Source organism: Trametes versicolor (genome assembly GCF_000271585.1).
Source record: "Trametes versicolor FP-101664 SS1 unplaced genomic scaffold TRAVEscaffold_4, whole genome shotgun sequence".
NCBI classification, from domain to species: Eukaryota; Fungi; Basidiomycota; class Agaricomycetes; order Polyporales; family Polyporaceae; genus Trametes; species Trametes versicolor.
Window position 1 is genome coordinate 2,226,022 of NW_007360324.1, and position 20,200 is coordinate 2,246,221.

Genomic DNA, 20,200 nt, shown 5'->3' on the forward strand with positions numbered 1-20,200 from the left:
CCGGAAGCATCGCCCCTCTCACCGCCCGCATAGTTGTATACCCGCGCCCGAGTCACTGTATAGCCTACGCTCTCCACATTGCTGCCTAGTTCTCTTCGTTTTACCCTACATGATGTATTTTGTTCAACTTATTCGCCTAGGACAAGACTGGGTTTGTGCACAGATGGCAGTAACCGACATCTACAACTTAGAGCTCCCACGGTGCTCCAGCCATTGCGAGAGTTCGGTAGTCGACCGCTGCATGAAGTGGTCAGCCAGTGCTGAGAGGTAACTAGTTAGGTTGTGCATACCTTCACCCATGCCGCGCGCGAGCGGATCGTGTCCAGAGTCTGCTTGAGGGCCATGTCGAACTTGGAGGTGTCCTTGTCCTACAGATATAGATTTCAGTATTGTCTTCAGTCAGAGCGCCCAACGTCGTCGTACCTTGAAGAACGCAGCAGTCTCCTCGTAGTCCTTGTCAGACGAGAGCCCACCAAAGGAGGTCTGTACACGATTAGAATTGAGTTGCAGGCCACAACCCCACCAGGCAATACGCACCTCGGTCCAGCGAATGAGCCCGAAGTTCCCCGCATAACGTTTCTCGAACTACAGTCGCCAATATGAGTCTGCTGCACGACTGACACCAACGTTATCACCCTCCGACTCACCGCGGGGAAGTTCTCCTTGAACTTGGTTGCGAGGAAGCGCCTCGTAGCAGGGTTGCGCATGAGGCCGCCTGCGTAGTAGAACGTGTCCTGGTCGCGCGCCTCGGTCATGATGAACTGGAACGTAGCCTCCGCGAGGCTGAGGTCCTTGCTCGCGCCCATCGCCTGCATGGCGGAAAGGCCCTGCGAAGGACTCTTGGCCTTGATCGCGATGCGCTTGACGGCCTCCCACTCCTCCTTCCCGCCTTCCTGCACGGCCTGTGGATAGCGTATGTGGTCAGCCGCGCGCCAGGGAGCATCGCGGAGAAGGACGTACGGTTCTAAAGGTAACGGAGGTGAGGTCACTGGGGATCTTCGAGTCGTCTCCGGTTTTGAGGAAATGGTCGAATCGACTCTTTAGTTCGCTCAGCACCCTGACGCGACGAATGAGCAACACATTCCTATGTGTACAATCACAAAAGGCATACCAAGGATCCCCTGCTTCAGCACACTGCGAGATCGCAGTGGTGCGCAACTGCACGTCATCGTATGGGTCGGAGTCCTTGTACTCGAACCCGAGACGCTTCACGATCGGAACGAACAGCTCCTGCGGATACCGTCAGCATTCATCTGACCATCTGGATCTTTGAACTTACCCTGCGGAATACGTTCAGACGCTCGACGACCCCAGGGTTCTCCCACCACGTAGATACGATCGTGGACAGGTTGGTCGCGATGGCATCCCAAACCAGATCTAACAGAATTGATTCGTGAGATGCGAAAAGTATTGGAGATGTGGATGCTTACACTCTTTCTCGCTGTGCAGAACGCTGATAAGCTCAAGAGTGCTGCTGACGGTCGAATAGCCAGCCCTCGCGAGCGCCAGTGAGTCGCAGACAATGCCAATTCTGTCCGAGAGGGTGAAGGGGGAGTTGGGCGCGGCTGCTTGCTGCCCGAGCTTGGTGAGCCTGTCCGGAGAGTACTGGACCGCGTCTGGCCGATCGATGAGCCTCATGCCAAAACTGTACGATATGCACGCCGAAGCTTACAGAAACCAGTCGTGTCCGCATTGAGCTTGAACGGCTTGCTGGTGTCGAGCGGGATGAACTTCTCGCGCTCATCCAGGAGAGTAGCCTTGTTCAAGATGCTCTTGCCCTCATTGTCGACTATGAGCAGGTTCAAGGGGAGAGTCCTGCACACAATAAGCAAGTGGCCCAGTTGCGAGTCAAACAATCAAATTGGACCAACCAGATTGTCTCGTTGTCCTTGGGGTCCGCCGGCCCAGTCTCGAGGAATCTGTCCTGCCTGACGTGGATGCCGCCCTCCTTCTCCGTGACAGTGAGGACGGGATAGCCCATCTACAAGCCACAGCTTAGAACTACAGGCGGTGAGAAGTTGTGTTGGTTTACCTTCTTGACCCAGTTGTCCATCATCTTGGGAATGTCCAGATCTACCGCTCGCGTTAGCAGACATCTGGTAAAGTAAGGGCCAGATACACACCGGTAGCGGCCTGGATACCCTCCCACAGATCCCGAGTAACACTGTTTTTGTACATGTGCTTCTTGAGGTAAATCGACACACCCTTCAAGAAGCGGTTCTCTCCGACATAGCTGGCCAACATACGAAGCACTGGAAAGGAAAACAACAATGAGGCCCTGAGATGTTGTATGCAACAGAATTTTCATGACGAACCGGAGGCAGCCTTTGCGTATGACAGGTGGTCGAAAATCTACATGGAAGAGTTAGCTATAGCCGGCATCCCAGCGCTGATTAGCCGCACTTGCCTGGTTGATCATGTTTGCGTCTGGGCAGTCAACCTCGATAGGATGCGACGAAAGCTTCGCATCCAGAGCACGTGCACGGTAGAAGTGAGAAGGCAAGAACTCCGCGTCCAATTTCCACTCCGGGAAAACCCTGAAACGGAGTCGGGTCAGCGTGTCTCTATAGTTTATAGTTAAAGCTCATCGCTCCTTACTTGTCTGCGGGGAAAAGGTAAGCATGCAACATGATATAACGGCATCGGAAATCTTACCCAGAATGATCTTCTCGCCCATCTACAACATCTTCAATACGAAGAAACAACCCAGAGTTCTGCATGTATGGCTCACCAGCGTCGCGAAGCCTGTTCAAATGAAGACATCAGTACGCAGGGGTACATCTTTGAAACACTAAACCTCCACCTTCATTCAAGTACAGGTTATCCCACCACTCCATGGTAGTAATGTTTCCGAACCTTCGAAACACTTGAGCCGCAGCCCAAGCCGTACGAGGGTGGCGCACTTACCACATGTGCGCGACTTCGTGGCTCTGCGTAGCAGCGACGTTTTGCTTGTATTTGATACTCGAAGAAGCCGGGTCTAGCAGGAAGGCTTGCGTCCGGCCGGTGATCAAACCCTACGCTCATTCATCAGCAGGTGCTTTCGGAAATCAGAGTGTCTCCATACCCAATTCTCCATGGCACCTGAGGGTAAGATCATAAGTGAAGTTATCGGCTTTTTTTATCTGGACCCTACATACCGGAATCGAAATCGCTTGCCTGGAGGCGAGAGGATTAGCTCACCGGCGACATTGCGTGATCGAGGACACCAAACATACCACCAAGGTATCCAACTTGGGCAATGGGTACTCAATGTCGAATACCTCTTCGTAGAGCGGCAAGACAAGGCGCTTGATGTCGAGTGCGAACTGAGCCTGGCCAATGACGTCCGCAGTAGCTAGTTGCGAGGGTCAATAAATTATTCAGAGTAAGTTGCGAGGACAGATGAACCTACCATAGATGCGCAATGGCCGCACTTTGCCGCTCAGGGGGCTCTTGTAGGAGCTCTCGAGGTACTCGAACGGTCCATTTGCATAAGCAACCAGATACGTAGAAACCTAGTGTATTTCCATTTCCGTTAGGTCGTCAAGAATATATCACAGAGAGGGGTGCAGCCTACCGGGGGAGTCGCCTCGAACTGGGTGATTTTCCACTGCCCGGCATCGGGCAGCGTAGACAGCTTCTTCGCGATCCAGGGCTCCGCGATCGCGGCGTCGGGCTTGTACACCTCCTCCGAGATCGCGGGCATGTTGCTCAGGTTGACAGAGTTCACGCGCGAGACAAGCGTAACGGCGAACGTCGCCTTGAGCAGCGGCTCGTCCCAGCAGGGGAACGCACGGCGCGCGGCGGTGGGCTATAAAGGGGTGCTGTAAGCACACATGAGACCACAGGACATGAGCCACTACACGCCTACCTCGAACTGGGTAAGGGTGTATCTGAGCTCGCTGTCCTTGCCGCCTGTCGAGCGGTAGTAGCCGAGCATGTCACCGGTGAGCTCGCCCTTGAACGCGACGGAGAGGCGCGCGCTCGCGCCCTTGGAAAGCGGCTTGGCGAGCGAGTACACAACACGCTCGTTCTCTGTGTCAAGCTCGCGCTTGGACACGTCGAGAACAGTGTCGAGCGCCCCGCCCGTCTTGAGCGAGGCCTCGCCAAGCTCGAGGTTAGCTGTATTGAGAACGACGGCGGACGTCTCCTTGTTTACGGTGACGCTACCGGCCTCGCGTGTTAACATTGGCACAAATTGAGGTTCGTTCGAGCTTACTCAATGTGGACGATGCCCTCGAACTTGGAGTTCTCGAGGTCGGTCCACACAGTGAGGTCATAGTGTGTAGGCTTAACGTCCGTGGGCAGGCGGTAGTCCTGCTGAGCAGAAGCGGGTGCGCTGGCAGACATCGCGAGAGGTGCGGCAGATACGGAGCAGCTACGGGCACTGAGTAAGGCAGCTAGATTGCGCTGTTGTTTCTTCGCGGCACGAGTGTTAGCAGTCCGTGAGTGAGGGGCTTGAGCACCGGTGGGGCCTTGGAGCGCGGTAGTGTGGTAACTAGCAGTGGCCGCGACAGGAGAGGGCTTGGGGGCAGTACGTGCAGTGGATGAGAGGGCAGATGGTTGTCTGGAGCGAAGGAGGAGGCGTACGCACGACCTCATTTGGGCGGATGGGGGGAGATACTTTGTAGGTGTCTATGGATCCCATCGTCATCGGCCATCGCCGCCTCCCGCTCAGACTGCGAGCGCTTGCGGGAACCCCGCGTAGATATGCCTCAGGCCTCTAAACAGATCGCCGTCCCGCGAACGTTAGCAAGGCACACGTTGCAAATGCGCAATCTCGTGCTCGACGTCGATAAAGGGCGATCGTCTGTATGTGGGCTTCTCGAGCCAATGATCTAGCATATCATATCTCCGTGTACGTACTTACATCATCATCGACATCAGGCCATCCGGGCACGCGATGGAACGGGAACATGTAGAAGAAAGGCAAGGCGGGAGAAAACGGTCCATTATACCACGAACGACATTAGATGGGTGTCGAACGCAGGCCGGGAGTGTAACGACACAAGCGCGCAGGAAGAACAGGAACAAGGTACAGCGAAAATCAGGTCATATGGATATGCATGTGATAAACAACAAGTAGAACGAGATGGGAGGTGATGATTCGAGGCAAAGGTCAAGAGGAGTCGATGGAACAGATCGCGAGAGAGGTAGCCCATGTCGGATCGTGAGATGAGGATAGCGGCCATGGAGAGAAACCAAACCACAGGCGTAGGAAGCCTTTACTCCTGGCCGAAGCCGACGGTTTCCCTGCGCACGCCAGTCAGCAATCTCGCACAGCTTTGTAAGTCATGAATAAGACACTCACTCTACAGCCCACGTAAGCTTCTGCTCCAGCGTCTCGTAGTCCTTGTACGGCGGGAGGTCGATGCGGTTGAAGCACGTGTGGCTCTTCGGCAGCTGGTTCGGGTCGCCCGACTTCTCAATCGTGAACCGCCTCGGGCCATCGGACCCCTGTAGATCCTTGAAGCCGTTGACGGGGATACGCGACGTGCCCGTCGCAAACTGTAGCAATCGCGACTTGCGCTCGGGGGGCCAGCTCCGCACGCACTTCCAGAACCACTGCACGACCTCGTCGTTGACCTCGTATCCACGGTAGTCGGTGTACTTCATCCAGTCGTCGCTATCGTAGAACGTCAGCACCGACAAGAATAGCCCGTACGGGGTAGTAGTGGACTTACACATCAATCTCGGACATACCGCCAATGAGCAGCTCGAGCTCGCGCTCGTCGAAGACGTTGATGAGGTCCTGGGGAATCAGCTCGCTGAAGCCCGACATGAACGCGTCAAACTGCTCCTTGACACGCTTCGAGATACGGTACTCCACGACCGCGAGCACGTAGTCCTTCTTGTTGTCCTCTGTAACGGGGACATCGCCACCACCGGGTTTGAGCTCGACGGTGACCATCTCACCGAAGCGCTCCTCGACGGTCGTGAATGTCTCGTCGATGACGTCGGTGATGTCGTTCTCACTGAGATCGGATGAGTGGGGGGTCCAAAAAGGTCAGGCAAGGGTGTCACTTACAGCATCCAAGTGAGACCACGGTGCAGCTCAGCATCGACGCTTTCAAGATCGGCGAGCGTCACCTTCTTCCGTAGGATCATCTTGTAGAAGGCGGTGACGAAGTACGCGTCAAGGAAGCGACGGTGGAAGATACCGAGACCCAAGCAACGACCGATGAACTTGAAGTAGTTCAAGTGCTCGGGGTTGACACCAGACGCAGGGTTAATCTGGAGCGTGTAGTTGTCGTGTGCCGAGTACTCGAACAGACAGTAGAACGGGTTGAACATCTCGTGCGAGAGTAGGAAGAAGAACTCCCTGTATGAAAGTTAGGAATGCCGATCGTGCCGCAATATGTGCACTAGAACGCACCTAGAAAGACCTCCATAGTCGAGACCGTCCTCACCCTCGAACTTAATCATGAGCCGCTTCTTGAGATCGTTGGGCGTCTGGCGCATGATCTCGGCGTAGCTGTCCTCGAAGATATGGTTACGCCGAACCTTGATCTGACAGTTGCCTGGTTGGTTGCGCATTGCGGGCTGGCTGCGGAAGTAAATGAGCTTCCGGCGGAAGTCACGCTTGTACTGCGGCACGCTGGCATCGAGCGTCGACGGCAACCTCGGGTCGTCCCAAGTCGTCGTCTTCGTGTTGTGGTCCACGAAGTAGACACGGGCAGTGGAAGTGAGACGCATCTCCCATCCTGAAGGAAGGGGCCCGAGCTGCGAGATCGTCTGGGGCTGCAATGCGGCGTTCTGACCGTTGGGGCCCATGACCCGAATAACGGTCTGCCGACGAGGGTCAACCCAGGTCGTGGTACGAGTGTTGTGGTCAACATAGTAGGGTCGGCCTTGGAGAGTGTGACGCTCCTCCCAGCCAGCAGGCAGAGGACCAGGTCCTCCCGCACTCGGTGCTCCAATGGCTGGTGGGGGGCCTTGCTGCTCCTGGCCAGTCACAGACCCCGTCCGTGCTACACCGTTGTTTGCCTCCAACATGTCGTCAGCGAGGATACGACGATTGTGCTGGTTGCGGGCAGCATTTGTCTCGCCATCCTGGGCATGCGTGTTGACGCTCTGGCTGGCCGAAGGGCGGTGCCAGGTCGTTGAACGGGTGTTGTGGTCGACGTAGTAAGTCCGGCCCAGCGGGTCGATACGACGTTCCCAGCCAGTTGGCAGAGGCCCATACTGGTCTTCGTGAGGGTTGAAGTTGCGCGTCTGGGCATTGTTGTTGGAAGCGGTTTGCGCGGTAGCACTGGCATTGGTGGTCGCCGGGGGCTGTGCAGACACCGTGGTAGAGGGCGTCGTGCTAGTCGTGCTCAGCGGACGGGCAGGGGCAGGGGTCGTCGGCTGAGACTGCTCAGAGGGAGGAGCGGTGGGGGAGACTTGGGGGGTGGGCATAGTGGCGTGAGCGTCCTGACCTGTTACGTGCGCAGCGGCGCTCGAACTGCGAGAAAGCGTGCTACCGGCGGCAAGATTGGTGCTACTGGCGCTGGCAGACGGGCCCGCGATGGAGAGATTCCCAAGACCTTCGGCGAGTGTGTTGGATTGGGAAGGGCCTGGGTTGTTGATGGGCTGGCTGACGTTGGTGGAGAGGTAGAGGATGAGCTTCCCGTGCACGACCAGGTTGTCGTTGGACTTTTTCAGATCCAGGGTGAGCATCTCTGGAAGACAACATGTCAGCGGAATCCATCCGCAGTCGTAATCAAGCTTCCGTGTACAAATGACGACGGAGGGGCGCTTTCGGCGGCGACTGCTGACTACACCAGTGCAACAAGGGCAGAGGACCATGTGGTTGCAGTGGTCTGGCTATGGTAGCGCAGCGCGTCGTATGACAGAGCCCGAGTCCGCACACTCGTCCTTGTATGTGGAATACAACGCACCATGGCCACCGAGCTCCAAGTCAATGACATCGCTAACTTTGACGTTCACCACTCCAAGGAAACCCTGATCCCGCTTCTTGAACTTGCGCTGGTCAAAGATCTGGACTGCGATGACAGAGTTATCCTTGACAGTACTGGGACACAGTCAGCACTCGCACAGGTCGAAGGGGCGATGCACGCACATGTCGAAGCTCTCGTTCCAGTACGGGTTAAGCGTCTTCTTCATGACGCTCGTGGTGTGGGTCTGCTCTGCATCGACGGTGATAACAGCGAATGGGTCAGGGAGACGGAAGACCTCGCGCTTGGACAAGCCATCGGCGGCAACGACTGGGCGAAGAATGAGCTGCGGGCGAGGCGTAGACGAGGGGAATCGTACCTGTGATCCTGATGCGCTTCCTGGGAGAGGGTAAGAACAAGGACATTATAGGAAGGACAAGGGGAACTCACGGAGCACTCGGGGTCGCCGACATCGCAGAGTAAGGCGGGCTCAACGCGGCCGACGCAGACTAGGATGGTGCAAAAGTCTCGAGGAGGACGCGGGGAGGAGGCTGGAAGAGAGGTGATGGTCGCGGGCAGACTGGCCGTACGGCGGACAGACTGGAGACTCCGCCCGTGTCCCCGGCGCTTCCTCTCGGCCTCCGGCCCTCCCCCGCCCACAGCCTCCCTCACCATGCCGGCCGTCCCGGCGGCTGCCCGCTCCCTGGCCGAGCATCCCCACCTGCTCCTCCCGGCCCCAGCCGCCGACATATGGCTGGTAGCTATTCATAGCCTCTGCTCGGTCACTCAGGCCTCCGAGTCCGCAACATAGCCAACCATCCTACGATACAGTGACACCATCCAGTCTAGCCGAAAATATCGTATGATGCTGACAAGTGTTGTCCATCAGGTATTTTGGTTTGCGATTGAATCACAACAGCACCAAGTAATACTCGGAGCCATCCTCGTGAGTCTTTCGTCGTAACAGCCCTGATCACAAGTATCCTCTGAAATGTGTATATAAGGCCCCGGGACCAGGATTGTCGAGACATCGGAATCAAACATACGCTCCTGCTTATTAGGGCGACAGAAGCTGGTGGGAGAGCCTGGAGACCATATGCATCTGCGTTGTGACGGACACGATACGTGCGAGCTCGTAAGGACGCGCATTGAGACCACGCATGGCAGGCCTGTGGCCCGACGCTTCTTTGGCTCTCTATGTCATCGCAGACTTCGCTCACAGCCCTTCTAGGTTTCGATAGCGTCACGTCGAGCGGAAGAGAATCGACATCTCCCTCCCTCGTCCCCTCCGGTGAGTGCACACTCTGGATGGCCTCGTCCGTTGCATTCGCTGACCCTCGCATCTAACCTGGTATGTCCCAACCTACCGTCGGAGAACAGCTCCCCACCCTGAAATTCAAGAAACGACACCATTTCGCCCCGAACGCAGTCTGCATGGACGGTTCTGACCTTTTCGACAAACAACAGTACTCCGAGTCCGTCAAGAGCGTCAGCGCCGCCGAGGCCGCCTTCGCCCCGAGGCTCACATCCGTCCAAAGCTTCGACGCTCCCTTCCTCGGCGAGAACGTCCTGTAGCCGTGAAAGGATCAGCGCGTCCGCATCCCGAACCCCCTCCGCACGCCGCGTCCAACTACTACTCTACGGAGGAGATGGCCACAGACATGTTTCCAGAGCCGCTCACCTCCTTCCTGGAAATGGAAGCTAAGTTCCCTCTGACCGAGGGGGAGTTGGAGGTGGTGAGGCAGTAACCGGTAGTGGCGAGCAGAAAGGCCGTCGCCGGCATCGTGCTGAAGTTCGCGCAAGTTCCGCCCAGCACCATACCACGCTACCTGCTCACCGACGGCCAGCTCCCACCCCGTTGTGGAGCCTCAGAATGACAGGGCTCCATACGTTACCAACATCGACCACGCCTTCGTCCTTGTGGTCGAGATCAAGAAGGAGCCCATTCTCGAGGCACACGAGGCTAGCATCCTCGCACTCATTGACAAGGAGTTCGAATGGCCCGAGGTGATCGAGCGCATGGACGAGCCGCACAGGATCCTTTTGGTGGTGAGTCCTGACCGGCGATCGACCGAGACGTGGACGTGTCTGCTGTTTACCGTACTGGACGACCGTAGGTCTACCATCAGCTAGCTGCAGGCGGGACCGGCGTCGACCTCCTCGCCGGCGACAACACTGTGTACATCCTCGGGTGGAAGACGAAAAAGCGGCGGACGTCGAGGGGGAGACGACCTCATGCGGTGTACTGCAGGTCGACGGACCGTACTACACGCATCCCAACCCGAAGCACCCGAAGAAGGGCAAGGGGCAGTTCACGCCCCAGATGTTGTTCGAGGGGGGCTGCTTATGGAATTCAGGTGCGTCAATCGACGAAAGAGATGCACGATGCTTTGAGGACCCGCGTGGGCGCCCCGAGGTCCACACGCACCCCCCGCCATCCTCGTCCTGCACACGGTCACCGACGACACTCAGCGCGTCGACGCCTAGGGTGGCACGCAGTCGGAGAAAGAGACGCAAGGGGATGGCGTGGCACAGTCCCGGGTTCCGTCATGGTTGGTTCGTATTTGTTGACCCTTCCATATCATATCTAATGTGCTCTTCATCGCGCTCGCAAGTGTACCGAGCTGCCTAAGCCCTCAACTCTGCGTGAGCTGCAAGTCCACTGGCGCCAGCGCTAGGAGAGCGTTGCATCGTTCGGGTTGCCGTAGACGAGCGCCCCAGCGGCCTTTTCCGCTGTTGTCTGACAAGCTCCCTAGTCCACTCGTCGAGGCTGCACGCCGCCAGCTTCGCGATAGCGGGGTACCGCTCACGGACGTCACGCCACATAACACGTCGTGGGACGAGGAGCAGATCACCCTGGTAGACTTCGTCGACCCCTTGCAGGTGCCGGAGCGTTGAACTAAAAGGTCGCCTTTGCGGCGGATGATAGAGCAAAGTAAAACTGCATCCCCCAATGAGCGCCGGTACAAAATATGCCCAATGTATATGGGATGACAATAAACCACGGTGCTTGGGCCGCAGTTACTTAGTAGTGCTGGTCAACGACGACTCGGAGTCTGGAAAAAGTTATTGAACCCGGTCAAATCCGGACGCAGGCGCACAGCATAGCCACAGGTGCACAGTATCATCTCGCATGGTTCACTCCGCGGAGTCCGTCGTTCTTCCTCCTCCGAGCGGCGAACAAGCCGAGGCTGGTTCACGGGACCACTGCAGTCCTTGATATAGTCCAAGACAAAAGACTCTTCGAATCTCTGCTGACCTTGAGCGGCACCGCCCTGGCAAACCACTACTGTTGCCTCTCTCTCTCCTGCGACTTTCCAAGTTTTCAAAGAAAAAATCCGCCCTGAGAGCAGTTGCAGTATGTCACACCGGAGCTGTGAATGGCTTGTACTGATAGAAAAACACCATCATTGTACTACAGGAGAATGTCCCTCGATACTTACCCTACTTCCGCTTCGGATCGCGTGCTGGCCTGCCCCGAGCTGCTTTCACTAATCTTTGACTCGTTTTCCGTACCAGACCTCTTAGGAGATATACCACCTGATTCATCGCCGTCTCAAATATCTCGTCTTACAAATAGGGCCGCGCTAGCGTCGTGCGCCCGTGTATGTCGCCGCTTGTCCGGCCATGCCCTCGACGTCCTCTGGCATACGCTGGATGACGTCATGCCTCTCCTGCATCTCTTTTCTTCTTTCACAAAGGTTGAAGTGCACTACGTAAGCATTCTTTCTAGTGGCATAATCTATATAATTAACGCAATACCTAGATGTTATGTGGCCGGCTCGACGCAGACTGGACTCGCTTCCAACAGTATGCGCCTCGAGTTCGAAGTCTACGGTACCGGACACAAGACACAGTGCATGCCTCGGTCTGGACACTCCTCGCTCGAAGGTGCAATGGCCATGGGTTGCTCCCGAACATATGGAAGCTCGATGCCATGGATATATCACTCGCAGACATTGCTCCAGTCACCCTCCTATTCGCGCCCAGCATGCGCGATGTACACCTTGCCTTTGACGACACCTCAAAGCCTGTCTCCCAAACAGCTCTTTCCCCGGTTGCATCTGCCTTATTTGATGAGCTCTTCAACGTAGCCGGGCCGCACCTGACCGAGCTGTGGCTGTTCCGGCGGTTCCCACTCGCCCCTTCGCGCATATCCGCCTTCGAAGCCTGTCGCAATCTACGCCATCTACTCCTTGTCGACTTGGACACGGTTTTCGACATCCGTGGTATCCGCCTTCTCGAGCAGCTTGGACCTCTTCTTTCGCTGGCACTAACAATCCGGCTGGACGACTCTCAATCAGCGGTCACGGAACTTCACCTGGACACAGGGTTCCCCGCGTTGACCGGGCTATGGGTATGTGGCAGCGCCCCCGATGTCGCCAAGTTCGTGCCCGCGGCCCGTCCCGTTGCGCTGCACACCTTCGATATGACCATCACGGGCTCGACGGACATGTCTAGTCTGCAGCGATGCTCAGCCGACGTGGGCGCCCACCTTCCCCGAACTGTACGCGAGTTTCGCCTGGCCGCCAAAGACGTCTCGCGTCGAACCCCCACGGCATCGCTCGGAGACCTCCTTAGACCGTTCTACCCGCAGAAACGCATGCGGTCGGTTACATTCGACCTCGACGACCATGTCCCGCATACATCTGACGACGACCTCCGGGAGCTTGCGCAGGCGTGGCCGCGGCTAGACTATATCAGGGTCGGGGGCGGGGCGGTGGTACATCCAGACGTTCGCATCCTAGCAGCGCTTCGCCGCCCGACTGTCCGCGGCCTTGTCGAATTGGCGCAGCACTGTCCACGTATTCGGGCGATTGACCTCCCTGTCCTCGACACAACGCATCTGCCCTCACGGGACACTATCCCCGTACTCGGCCGCATCCGAGCGAAGCACCTCCGCCTCTCGTGGGTCTCGTCGACCGACAAGCGCATGCACTTTGACTTGGCGGTGCTGCTGGACAGGCTGTTCCCGAACCTCGAAGGCATCACGATTGCAGCCGCTGGTCAAGAGGTGCCGGGGAAAAAGATGTACCAAATTCTGGAGGCGATGCAGATGGGGCGCAAGCACGCCCGGTTACTCGGAAAGGATCGGGGCACAGGGATGCTCGCATCGGGGGAGGGGGATGAAGGCGATGAAGATGAAGATGAAGATGACGAAGACAGGGAAGAAGAGGATGCGACTCAGGGGTGTTCTGACACGGCAACCATCCGAGTAGCCTAGTATTCTCCTACGTCAGTACGAACTTCGCTCTTTGTGTTGATGGTCTAACATTTTCTGTTACAAACCCTTCTCTACAGACCCAAGCCGATGCTGGTTCAACTCACCGTGAACACTCATAGACGAAGTGTCTGAAGCAAACTGAAAGATTTTGGGGGCGAGCGATGCTGTAGCGATAGGACTAACTTAAGCGTTGACTGACTAGCATGATGGCCAAGACGGTGCTGTATTTGTTATGTACTAAAGAAAGGCTGTTACAGGTATAGCGTTATTAAAGTCATTATACGTATACGAATATGGCGACTTATCATTGTACTTTAAGATTCGGTACCCCCTATGATATTCTCTGGGTCCGAATTGACGTCGCGTATGATTCTCACTCCCATCCTCGAAAGTGACGACGAGTCCGGGGCGTTCCATGTCGCAGGAGCCTGTATAGAACAGTTCCACCTCGCTGAGTCGTCCCCCCGCCGCGGGAGAGCGGCTTATGGCTGCATCCTTCATCACGTCCCAGAAATTCGCTCGAACAACTCGAATGCCTCCAATTGCAAACAAAATGGCTGCACCTGTTCTGGCGCTAGCTGCATGGCTAGTGTAAACGCCTCGAGCGTCTCGCCGTTCATCGACATCAATCGTAGGGTCTTCAGCGCAGGCACCAAAGCAAGCATCGCCGCCCACTACTCCTGCGTGATCCCGTGGTCGTCCCGAGCCCACAGGGAGCGTCTGCCACTAGTAGTCCCACCGCAAATGACCAGGGTCTCGAGGTGTGACACATCGACCGGCCAGTTTGTGAGGAACCGCTCGTCGGGAGGCTCTTTGCCGTACACCTGTAGATCAAGCACCGGCGCGATAAAGTCCTCGCTGTGTCGGTAGGCTCGCAGAGAGAGGCCCCCGTATCCGTATCCCCACGAGAGCTCGAGTTGCTTGAGGCCCTGGAGAGAGTGCAGCTTGACGTTCCCTGGGTCGAACGCAGGGATGAAGTCCGCAAGCGGCAGCTGCATGGGATTCCACTCTGTGTGAAGCGTGATGTCCGTCTGCGCTGGAAGCACAAGACTGGCGAGAAACGTGCCGGCCCCCTTCATGAGGCCCCCATGCAATTCCAAACGCTTGAGGCGCGGGAGAGGGACTGTGCGGCGTGGGTCTGGTACGAGTCCGCGGTGATTGAACGGACCGCAGATCTTCAGCCTTTCGAGGGCCGGGCTGCGTTCCAAAAGATCGAGTAACAGCAGAGCGTCCCCGACACATTCTTTACCAGTGAGCTCGATGTTTGTTAACAAGCTGGAGCCCCTGGGTAGATAAGGCAGAGGTACGCTATGGAGCGCCAACGAGCGAAGCAAAGGTGCGCCGTCGAAATCACCCGGACGCCGCCGACTCGGAGATGGAGTACGAAGTGACGGCGGTACGACACCAAGTGGAGAGCCGCAGTCCCTGATAGACAACACCTCCAGCTGCGGGCTGAGCAACATCAGGCTCTGAGTGACGAGTCGCAGACCTGCCGACGGTGGGAGGGTAACGCGGAGCCTGCGCGTGCGATGTATCTCCGCGGTAATGGCGCGCAGAGTGCTCGCAGTCGGAATCTCCAGGACCGTGAGGGATATGTCTAGCGGGAGCCCCTTTGAACGTCGCAAGTAGGTATTCACGCCTTCAGGGCTCGTATGCCCGACGTGCGTCCAGAGGCCGGGAGCGTGTAGCGCGACGTTGCGCCAGTGCCGGCAGACGTGCGTCACGCTGACCAGGTCGTCTCCAGCCAGCGAGAAAAACATGATGAGCAGCTCTGGCGGAAGCGAGTTGACGGGGGCGACGAGGTTGTGGATAGAGTTGAGCTGCGAGATTTCCTCGTGCACGTTGAGGTTCGCCGTGTATCGCATCTCGACTTCCTTGCAAACGGCCACCCGTACGTCCTCTGGGGGCATCGAGGTATAAATGAAAGAATCAAACTTGGTGGTGCTGGCCTGTTCCGCCTACCCAGATAAACCGTGTCAGCGGTGCGCTAAATGAATATTATCCAAAGACATACGCTAGCATCCTGACTACCGCATACAAACATGGTGTTCTATGCTGTCGGGCTGTACAAGGCCCGCTTGGACGTAGTGGCGAGTTCGGGGTTACGATAGTCCAAGAAGGGATGCGGTAATTGGAGCGAGCCGCTGGATGATCTTGAAGGCTGACCGGTACCCAGGAGCTGGGGCTGAGTAGCCTCGCTGGCATGCAGAGAAGGTTGACATCAGGACAGGTGGCCACGGTGCTGAAGGTACCTACAACATAAGCGCTCTGAACCCCACGTCTCCGAGTTCACTCCGGATACGAGCTGCCTGGCCTGACCACGAGTCACTCACACAAGCACCCCAACCCAACATAAGACAGTATGCGATAATATATATGCAGGTCTGTATATGCGGATGATGGATCTACCATGCGTGGAATCAGGATGCGTATAGTGGACAATGCGCGGGCGATCACGAATATAACGTATACGATGCTGACGTCGTTCATTCTCTCTCTCGTCTCTGCGGACGGTGTACGGAATACTGGGTCTGGGTCTGGATTGATTGTCAATGCGATGTGTGAGGGGGAACAGGGAACAGGGAGAACAGAAACAGAGGAAAGGGGGGATAGATACGGCGGCGGGAAGGGGTACTAATGGTAGAGTGTCCGGAGCGGAACGATTCACAACGAAGCGGTGGAGAGGAGGTATGGGACGGGGTTCGGAGTCGAGATTCCAAGCAGCAAGAGCGCGCGCCCCTCCCCTTCCGAACCGTCCTTCCCCATCCACAGGCGAATCTGTGCCGGGTATGAGGAAGGTTGGGGGGAAGAGGAGCGCGCTAGAAGGGAAAACGCGATAGAACAAGAGGCCACAGCCGCGGAGGAAGGGGAAAACACGGAGGGGATAGATAGATGGCAGGCGGGAACAAAACACAGAGGATAAAAGAGATGATGATGGCACAACGAAGTGAAGACAGAAGACAGGATGCAGAGTGTGAGGGGAGGGAACAAAGCAGGAGGAAGGGGGCGGAAGAGGGAGCTCTTCGCGCCGGCCTGAGACCGTCCGTATAGACATACATATATGAGATAACAAATGGGGTGAAGATGAGGCCAACAGGTGGATGTGGTTGGTGGGATGATGCGGATGTGGGTGTCTTGATGATGTGTGGCGGGGAGGTTGTGAGGTAAGGAGGAGGGGCAAGACGCAAGGGTGGACGACTTGAGGAGACATATCGGCGATAATCTTGGCTTTTCTAGCTTTTCCGATAATGGTTAGGCCTCCCCGCACCTCCCGTCCTGGGTGGGCATCCGAAGAGGAGTCGACCCAAGGCGCGAGAGCGGCGACGAGAGAGGGATGGCACGAGAGGGGGCGACGATAAGCGAGGGGACGACGAAAGGAGAGCTTCACGCAGCGAGGCGCGGACGATGCATAGCGAGCGTCATCAACGAGGGGCATTCCTGGGCATAGCGGGCATACGTCCGCTCGTCGAAGGCGAGCGGGGCGGATGGGGGTTCCATAGGTGCGGTCATATCGAGGACTTGCTGCGAGCACGTACGACGTTGGCGAAGCGTGAGGTGACATTACGACATGATCTTCTTCTCGGGCTTGTGGGCGAACTTTAGTGAGTGTAGACTGGGACGAGTCCGAAAGCGAAGCGAATCCGAAAACCGAGGAGGGCACGAAAGAAACCCGCAGGTCGGAAGAAGAAAGCGAGTCACAAAGCTCAGTACCCCATCGTCATGCGCGCCGGGTTGTACGTCTCCGCTCTTGCCAGCGGTGCGCGGCCCATCTTCTTCCCCTTGAACACGACGTTCTTGCTGGGTGGCGGACACGGGCTGTCGCCGATGTCCGTATCGTCCCCGTCGCTCTCGTGTCCGCCGGGGCTACCGTCTTCCTGGAGAGTGTGGAGGCCACCTCTCCGAGTGCGCGCCGCGTTCGCTGCAGCAAACAGCGAGTTCGGGCCGCTGCTCGGGACCGTGTTGCGCTTCGCCTGCACACCCTGCACCTGCTGCGCGGCCGACGTCATGGAAAGCATCTTGCCCTCGCCGTACGCGTACGACTTCGTGCGCCCGAACTTGCCCTTGCGGAACTGGTCGAGGTCCTCCTTGCGCGACGCGGCGTAGTGCGGGTCATCCATGCGCACATACGCGCTGGGCTGGCACCGCGGGCTGCACTCCGTGTAGTACTGTGAGTACCCACCTTCGAGGACGTATACCTCGGGGTAGTGGACCTTGGGGTACACGTGGTTGTTCATCGCTCTGTCCTTGGAACGGAGGTGCTTAGCACTACCAGCTCTGTCAGCACCAGACCAACGCTACACAAGAAGGAAACACTTACAAGGTCGGGGCTCTCTTAACGCTGAACTCACAGTGGAAGACGAGAATGGTCTTCTTGCTGACATCCCCGCTCGTCGACGGCTGGGGCTTCTTCGCAGACATACCGAGTAGGAACTCCTCGACGCCCGCCGTGGTGTTGATGTTGATCGCACCGGGGATGTGCCCGCCGAGGTACTCGTAGTCGAATCGGCAGTCGATGACGTGGAAGTTCTCCGCCTGCGTGTTGAACTTGCCGTCCAGCAAGTCGTTCAGCTATTAAGCGATCCCTGTAAGTCAACCGGCCCGCTTCGCACACCGAGCCCTGTACATACCGTGTGGCAGTTGATTCTCATCAACCCATCCTCGCGCACGCGATGGCACGGCAAGATCTTGCCCGCAGCCTCGTTGTCGCCGAAGCTGCCCAAGCCAGACCCGGCGTTGAGGTACTTGCTCCGCGGCGTGTCCCTCTCCGCGACGGTCCGGGCCTTCTCCTCTCGCTCCTCGCTCCTGCGCAAGCCACGACCCGAGACGGCCTCTGCGTCACGCTTCATGAGCGCGGTCGCACCGGTGATAGGACGGAAGTCGTCCGTGCCGTCGCAGCGACGGATCGTCTTCACCTGCTGGCGCTTGGCGTACGCCTGCGCGGGCGAGCTCATGTCGGGGTCTTGGTCGAAGCTCGCATCCTCGCTGGAGAGGCTGAGATCGACCATGCTCGGCGGCAGCATGGCAGAGAACGCGCGACGAACGGGGGCCAACCGCGGGCGCTGCGGCTCATCCCGACTGGCCTTCTCATCGGATCCGGAGGGCACAGGGTAGGCGGTGAGAGGATACGGCGAAGTGGACGTGGGGGCTTCGCTAGGTTGAATCATCGCGCTCAAGGCAGGGCGACGAGGGCGCTTCTTGTTGGCGTTGAGAGCGACCGCAGGAGGCGGGCCAAGACCGAGGCCCGCCGGCTTCTTCTGGTTCGAGAGCAGCGAGCTGCTAGCCATGCGCTCCAACTTGTGCACCGTGGGTGACGACTGAGCAGGGGATGAGATGTAGCCAGGTTCTTCCTCGTCGAACAGGTGCTGATGGCTACGGCGGAGGCTCTTAGAGTCGGGCGAAGAAGAGCGACGCTTCTTGGGGAAGGGTTGGCACGGGCTCTCAACGATGCTAGAGACCGATGAGACGTTGGGATCTTGGAGAGCGTGTTGTTCCTGGGCGGAGGACAAAGCGTCGAAGAAGCGATTGTTGAAAGACGTCACAGTCGGAGCCGCAGAGAGAGGCACAGGTGAGCCAAGGGGAACGGGAGCCCCAAAGTTGAACCCAGTGATCGTCGCTGCGGCGGACAGAGGCGGAGTGAGCGCGTCGGGCGCGGACGTCGATGGGGCGAAGTTGAACGACGTGTCGACGTCCATACGATCTGAGGGTGTCGACGGAATGTCCAGAGGCTGACAACACGCATATCAGTCCGGGATTCACGGAGCGTGCAGTTCGGGTCCGGTCGCATTGGAGATGAGACTGACCTGACTGAACGCGTTCTCGTCTTGCGGACGTGATGCCGACATCCATTCGGTGGGTAGCCCGGCGCGTTGGAGACGCTTGCCGCTATTGGTACCAGTACCCAACTTGGAACCAGAGAACTGCGCAGAGGAGTCCGTGCCGTTACTCATGTCGCGACCGAATAACCGTGCAGCGCTCGTGGCTGCGCGCGGGCGACCAACAAAAGGCTTCGGTTGTGATGTGTTGCCCTCATGCGATGGCTGGAGCATGCGTGGTGGGGCGGGAGAGATGTCCATAGGGACGTGGTCGGGGTTCTCATTGTCGGGAGTGAGGAGCTGTGGGTCGCGGATGGGGGAGTTCAAGGACATCGTCGACGCGAAGGAAAGCTCGAGGTCGAGGTCCGCGTCGAATGCGGGCTGGGCGAATGCCGCCCTCTCGTTACGCGCGGGGGCATCGCGCTTCGCGCTTTTGCCGCTGAGGAAGGATGGGACGGCAAGGTGGCTAGAGTTGAATCGGGAGTTACTGAAGAGGGACATCTTGAACTGTCTGTTGAGCACGCGAGTCTTGAGGTCAGGCACGCGTGACTTGGGGTCGGATGCGCGGGACGTGAGGACGGGTACGCGGGACTTGAAGTCGGGTGCGCGTGTCTTGAGGTCGGGTACGCGGGTGGTGTGGTCGGGCGGTGGGTTTCTCTTTTGCTTCTTGGCCGGGCGTGCAGGAGGTTCTAGCTCTTGGTCTACGAAGAGACGACGCCGAAGGTTTTGCGACATGGCGCGCGATGTACAGGGGAGTGTACAGGAATGTTACAGAGGTGGATGTTGAGGACAGCGCGTGTGATCGTACAGGCAGAGATGAAGGTGAGTTGACCCAGACCGAGACGATGCGAGGAGGCAAGGTGGGGGAGGAGATGAGCGTTCGAGTTTAAAGGTTTTATAAGAAATGGAAAACGAACCAAAGGCAGATCTGGCCAAAGGCAGCGATCGTGGCTAGGTAAAGCTTTGTTACCGAGAATTCGGAGAGCTGTTGGGAGTCGATGAGCATGCGCTGAGCCGATAATTGATGGATAAGACGCAAAAGGAGGGCTCGATCAATCCTATTGTCCGCTGCATAGACGGAGCTGCGGGCTCGGGGCGGAACACGGGGGTAGGACAGGGGATTGTGCGACCGAAAAGGCAGGAGGGCGTCGGGGCCATATATACCGAGCCAAGCGGAGACAATGAATGCGACAGAACAGGTACGCAGCCCGGGCTCCTCTAAACGCTTCTCCCAGATCCATTAATGCCCCTGCAATGGAGGGCTAACCTCTGTCTCCTAGCCAACAGGCCTCGAGAGGCGTACC

The 20,200-nt window shown here is 57.5% G+C and overlaps 5 protein-coding genes across 5 annotated transcripts; 1 reads left to right on the forward strand and 4 right to left on the reverse strand.

The window, feature by feature from the left end:
* Positions 1 to 180: 180 nt before the first annotated feature.
* Positions 181 to 4,332, reverse strand: TRAVEDRAFT_36361 (leucyl aminopeptidase; the record flags this gene model as incomplete). Its single annotated transcript, XM_008038020.1, has 25 exons — positions 181 to 237; positions 291 to 368; positions 424 to 483; positions 538 to 585; positions 648 to 902; positions 961 to 1,057; positions 1,112 to 1,230; positions 1,280 to 1,377; positions 1,431 to 1,616; positions 1,673 to 1,815; positions 1,872 to 1,981; positions 2,033 to 2,073; positions 2,124 to 2,252; positions 2,316 to 2,352; positions 2,408 to 2,537; positions 2,599 to 2,602; positions 2,804 to 2,856; positions 2,908 to 3,017; positions 3,068 to 3,084; positions 3,141 to 3,159; positions 3,219 to 3,337; positions 3,395 to 3,497; positions 3,560 to 3,793; positions 3,854 to 4,148; positions 4,202 to 4,332. The coding sequence occupies 25 exons, from the start codon at positions 4,330 to 4,332 to the stop codon at positions 181 to 183; spliced, it is 2,673 nt and encodes an 890-aa protein (XP_008036211.1).
* A 486-nt stretch (positions 4,333 to 4,818) lies between these two features.
* Positions 4,819 to 8,434, reverse strand: TRAVEDRAFT_146382 (HECT-domain-containing protein). The gene is made up of 9 exons (XM_008038762.1): positions 8,310 to 8,434; positions 8,239 to 8,258; positions 8,045 to 8,189; positions 7,863 to 7,996; positions 6,359 to 7,643; positions 6,011 to 6,304; positions 5,667 to 5,957; positions 5,294 to 5,608; positions 4,819 to 5,235 (listed from the first exon to the last, which is right to left on the reverse strand). The coding sequence occupies exons 1-9, from the start codon at positions 8,330 to 8,332 to the stop codon at positions 5,208 to 5,210; spliced, it is 2,535 nt and encodes an 844-aa protein (XP_008036953.1). The 5' UTR covers positions 8,333 to 8,434; the 3' UTR covers positions 4,819 to 5,207.
* Positions 8,435 to 11,796: 3,362 nt separating this feature from the next.
* On the forward strand, positions 11,797 to 13,083 carry TRAVEDRAFT_19336 (uncharacterized protein; the record flags this gene model as incomplete). Its single annotated transcript, XM_008037825.1, has 1 exon — positions 11,797 to 13,083. The coding sequence occupies one exon, from the start codon at positions 11,797 to 11,799 to the stop codon at positions 13,081 to 13,083; it is 1,287 nt and encodes a 428-aa protein (XP_008036016.1).
* Positions 13,084 to 13,757: 674 nt separating this feature from the next.
* Positions 13,758 to 14,993, reverse strand: TRAVEDRAFT_19337 (uncharacterized protein; the record flags this gene model as incomplete). The annotated part of the gene is made up of 1 exon (XM_008037826.1): positions 13,758 to 14,993. The coding sequence occupies one exon, from the start codon at positions 14,991 to 14,993 to the stop codon at positions 13,758 to 13,760; it is 1,236 nt and encodes a 411-aa protein (XP_008036017.1).
* A 1,168-nt stretch (positions 14,994 to 16,161) lies between these two features.
* Positions 16,162 to 19,397, reverse strand: TRAVEDRAFT_57888 (uncharacterized protein; the record flags this gene model as incomplete). The annotated part of the gene is made up of 4 exons (XM_008038293.1): positions 16,162 to 17,349; positions 17,402 to 17,652; positions 17,712 to 18,809; positions 18,885 to 19,397. The coding sequence occupies 4 exons, from the start codon at positions 19,395 to 19,397 to the stop codon at positions 16,788 to 16,790; spliced, it is 2,424 nt and encodes an 807-aa protein (XP_008036484.1). The 3' UTR covers positions 16,162 to 16,787.
* Between the last annotated feature and the right edge of the window lie 803 nt (positions 19,398 to 20,200).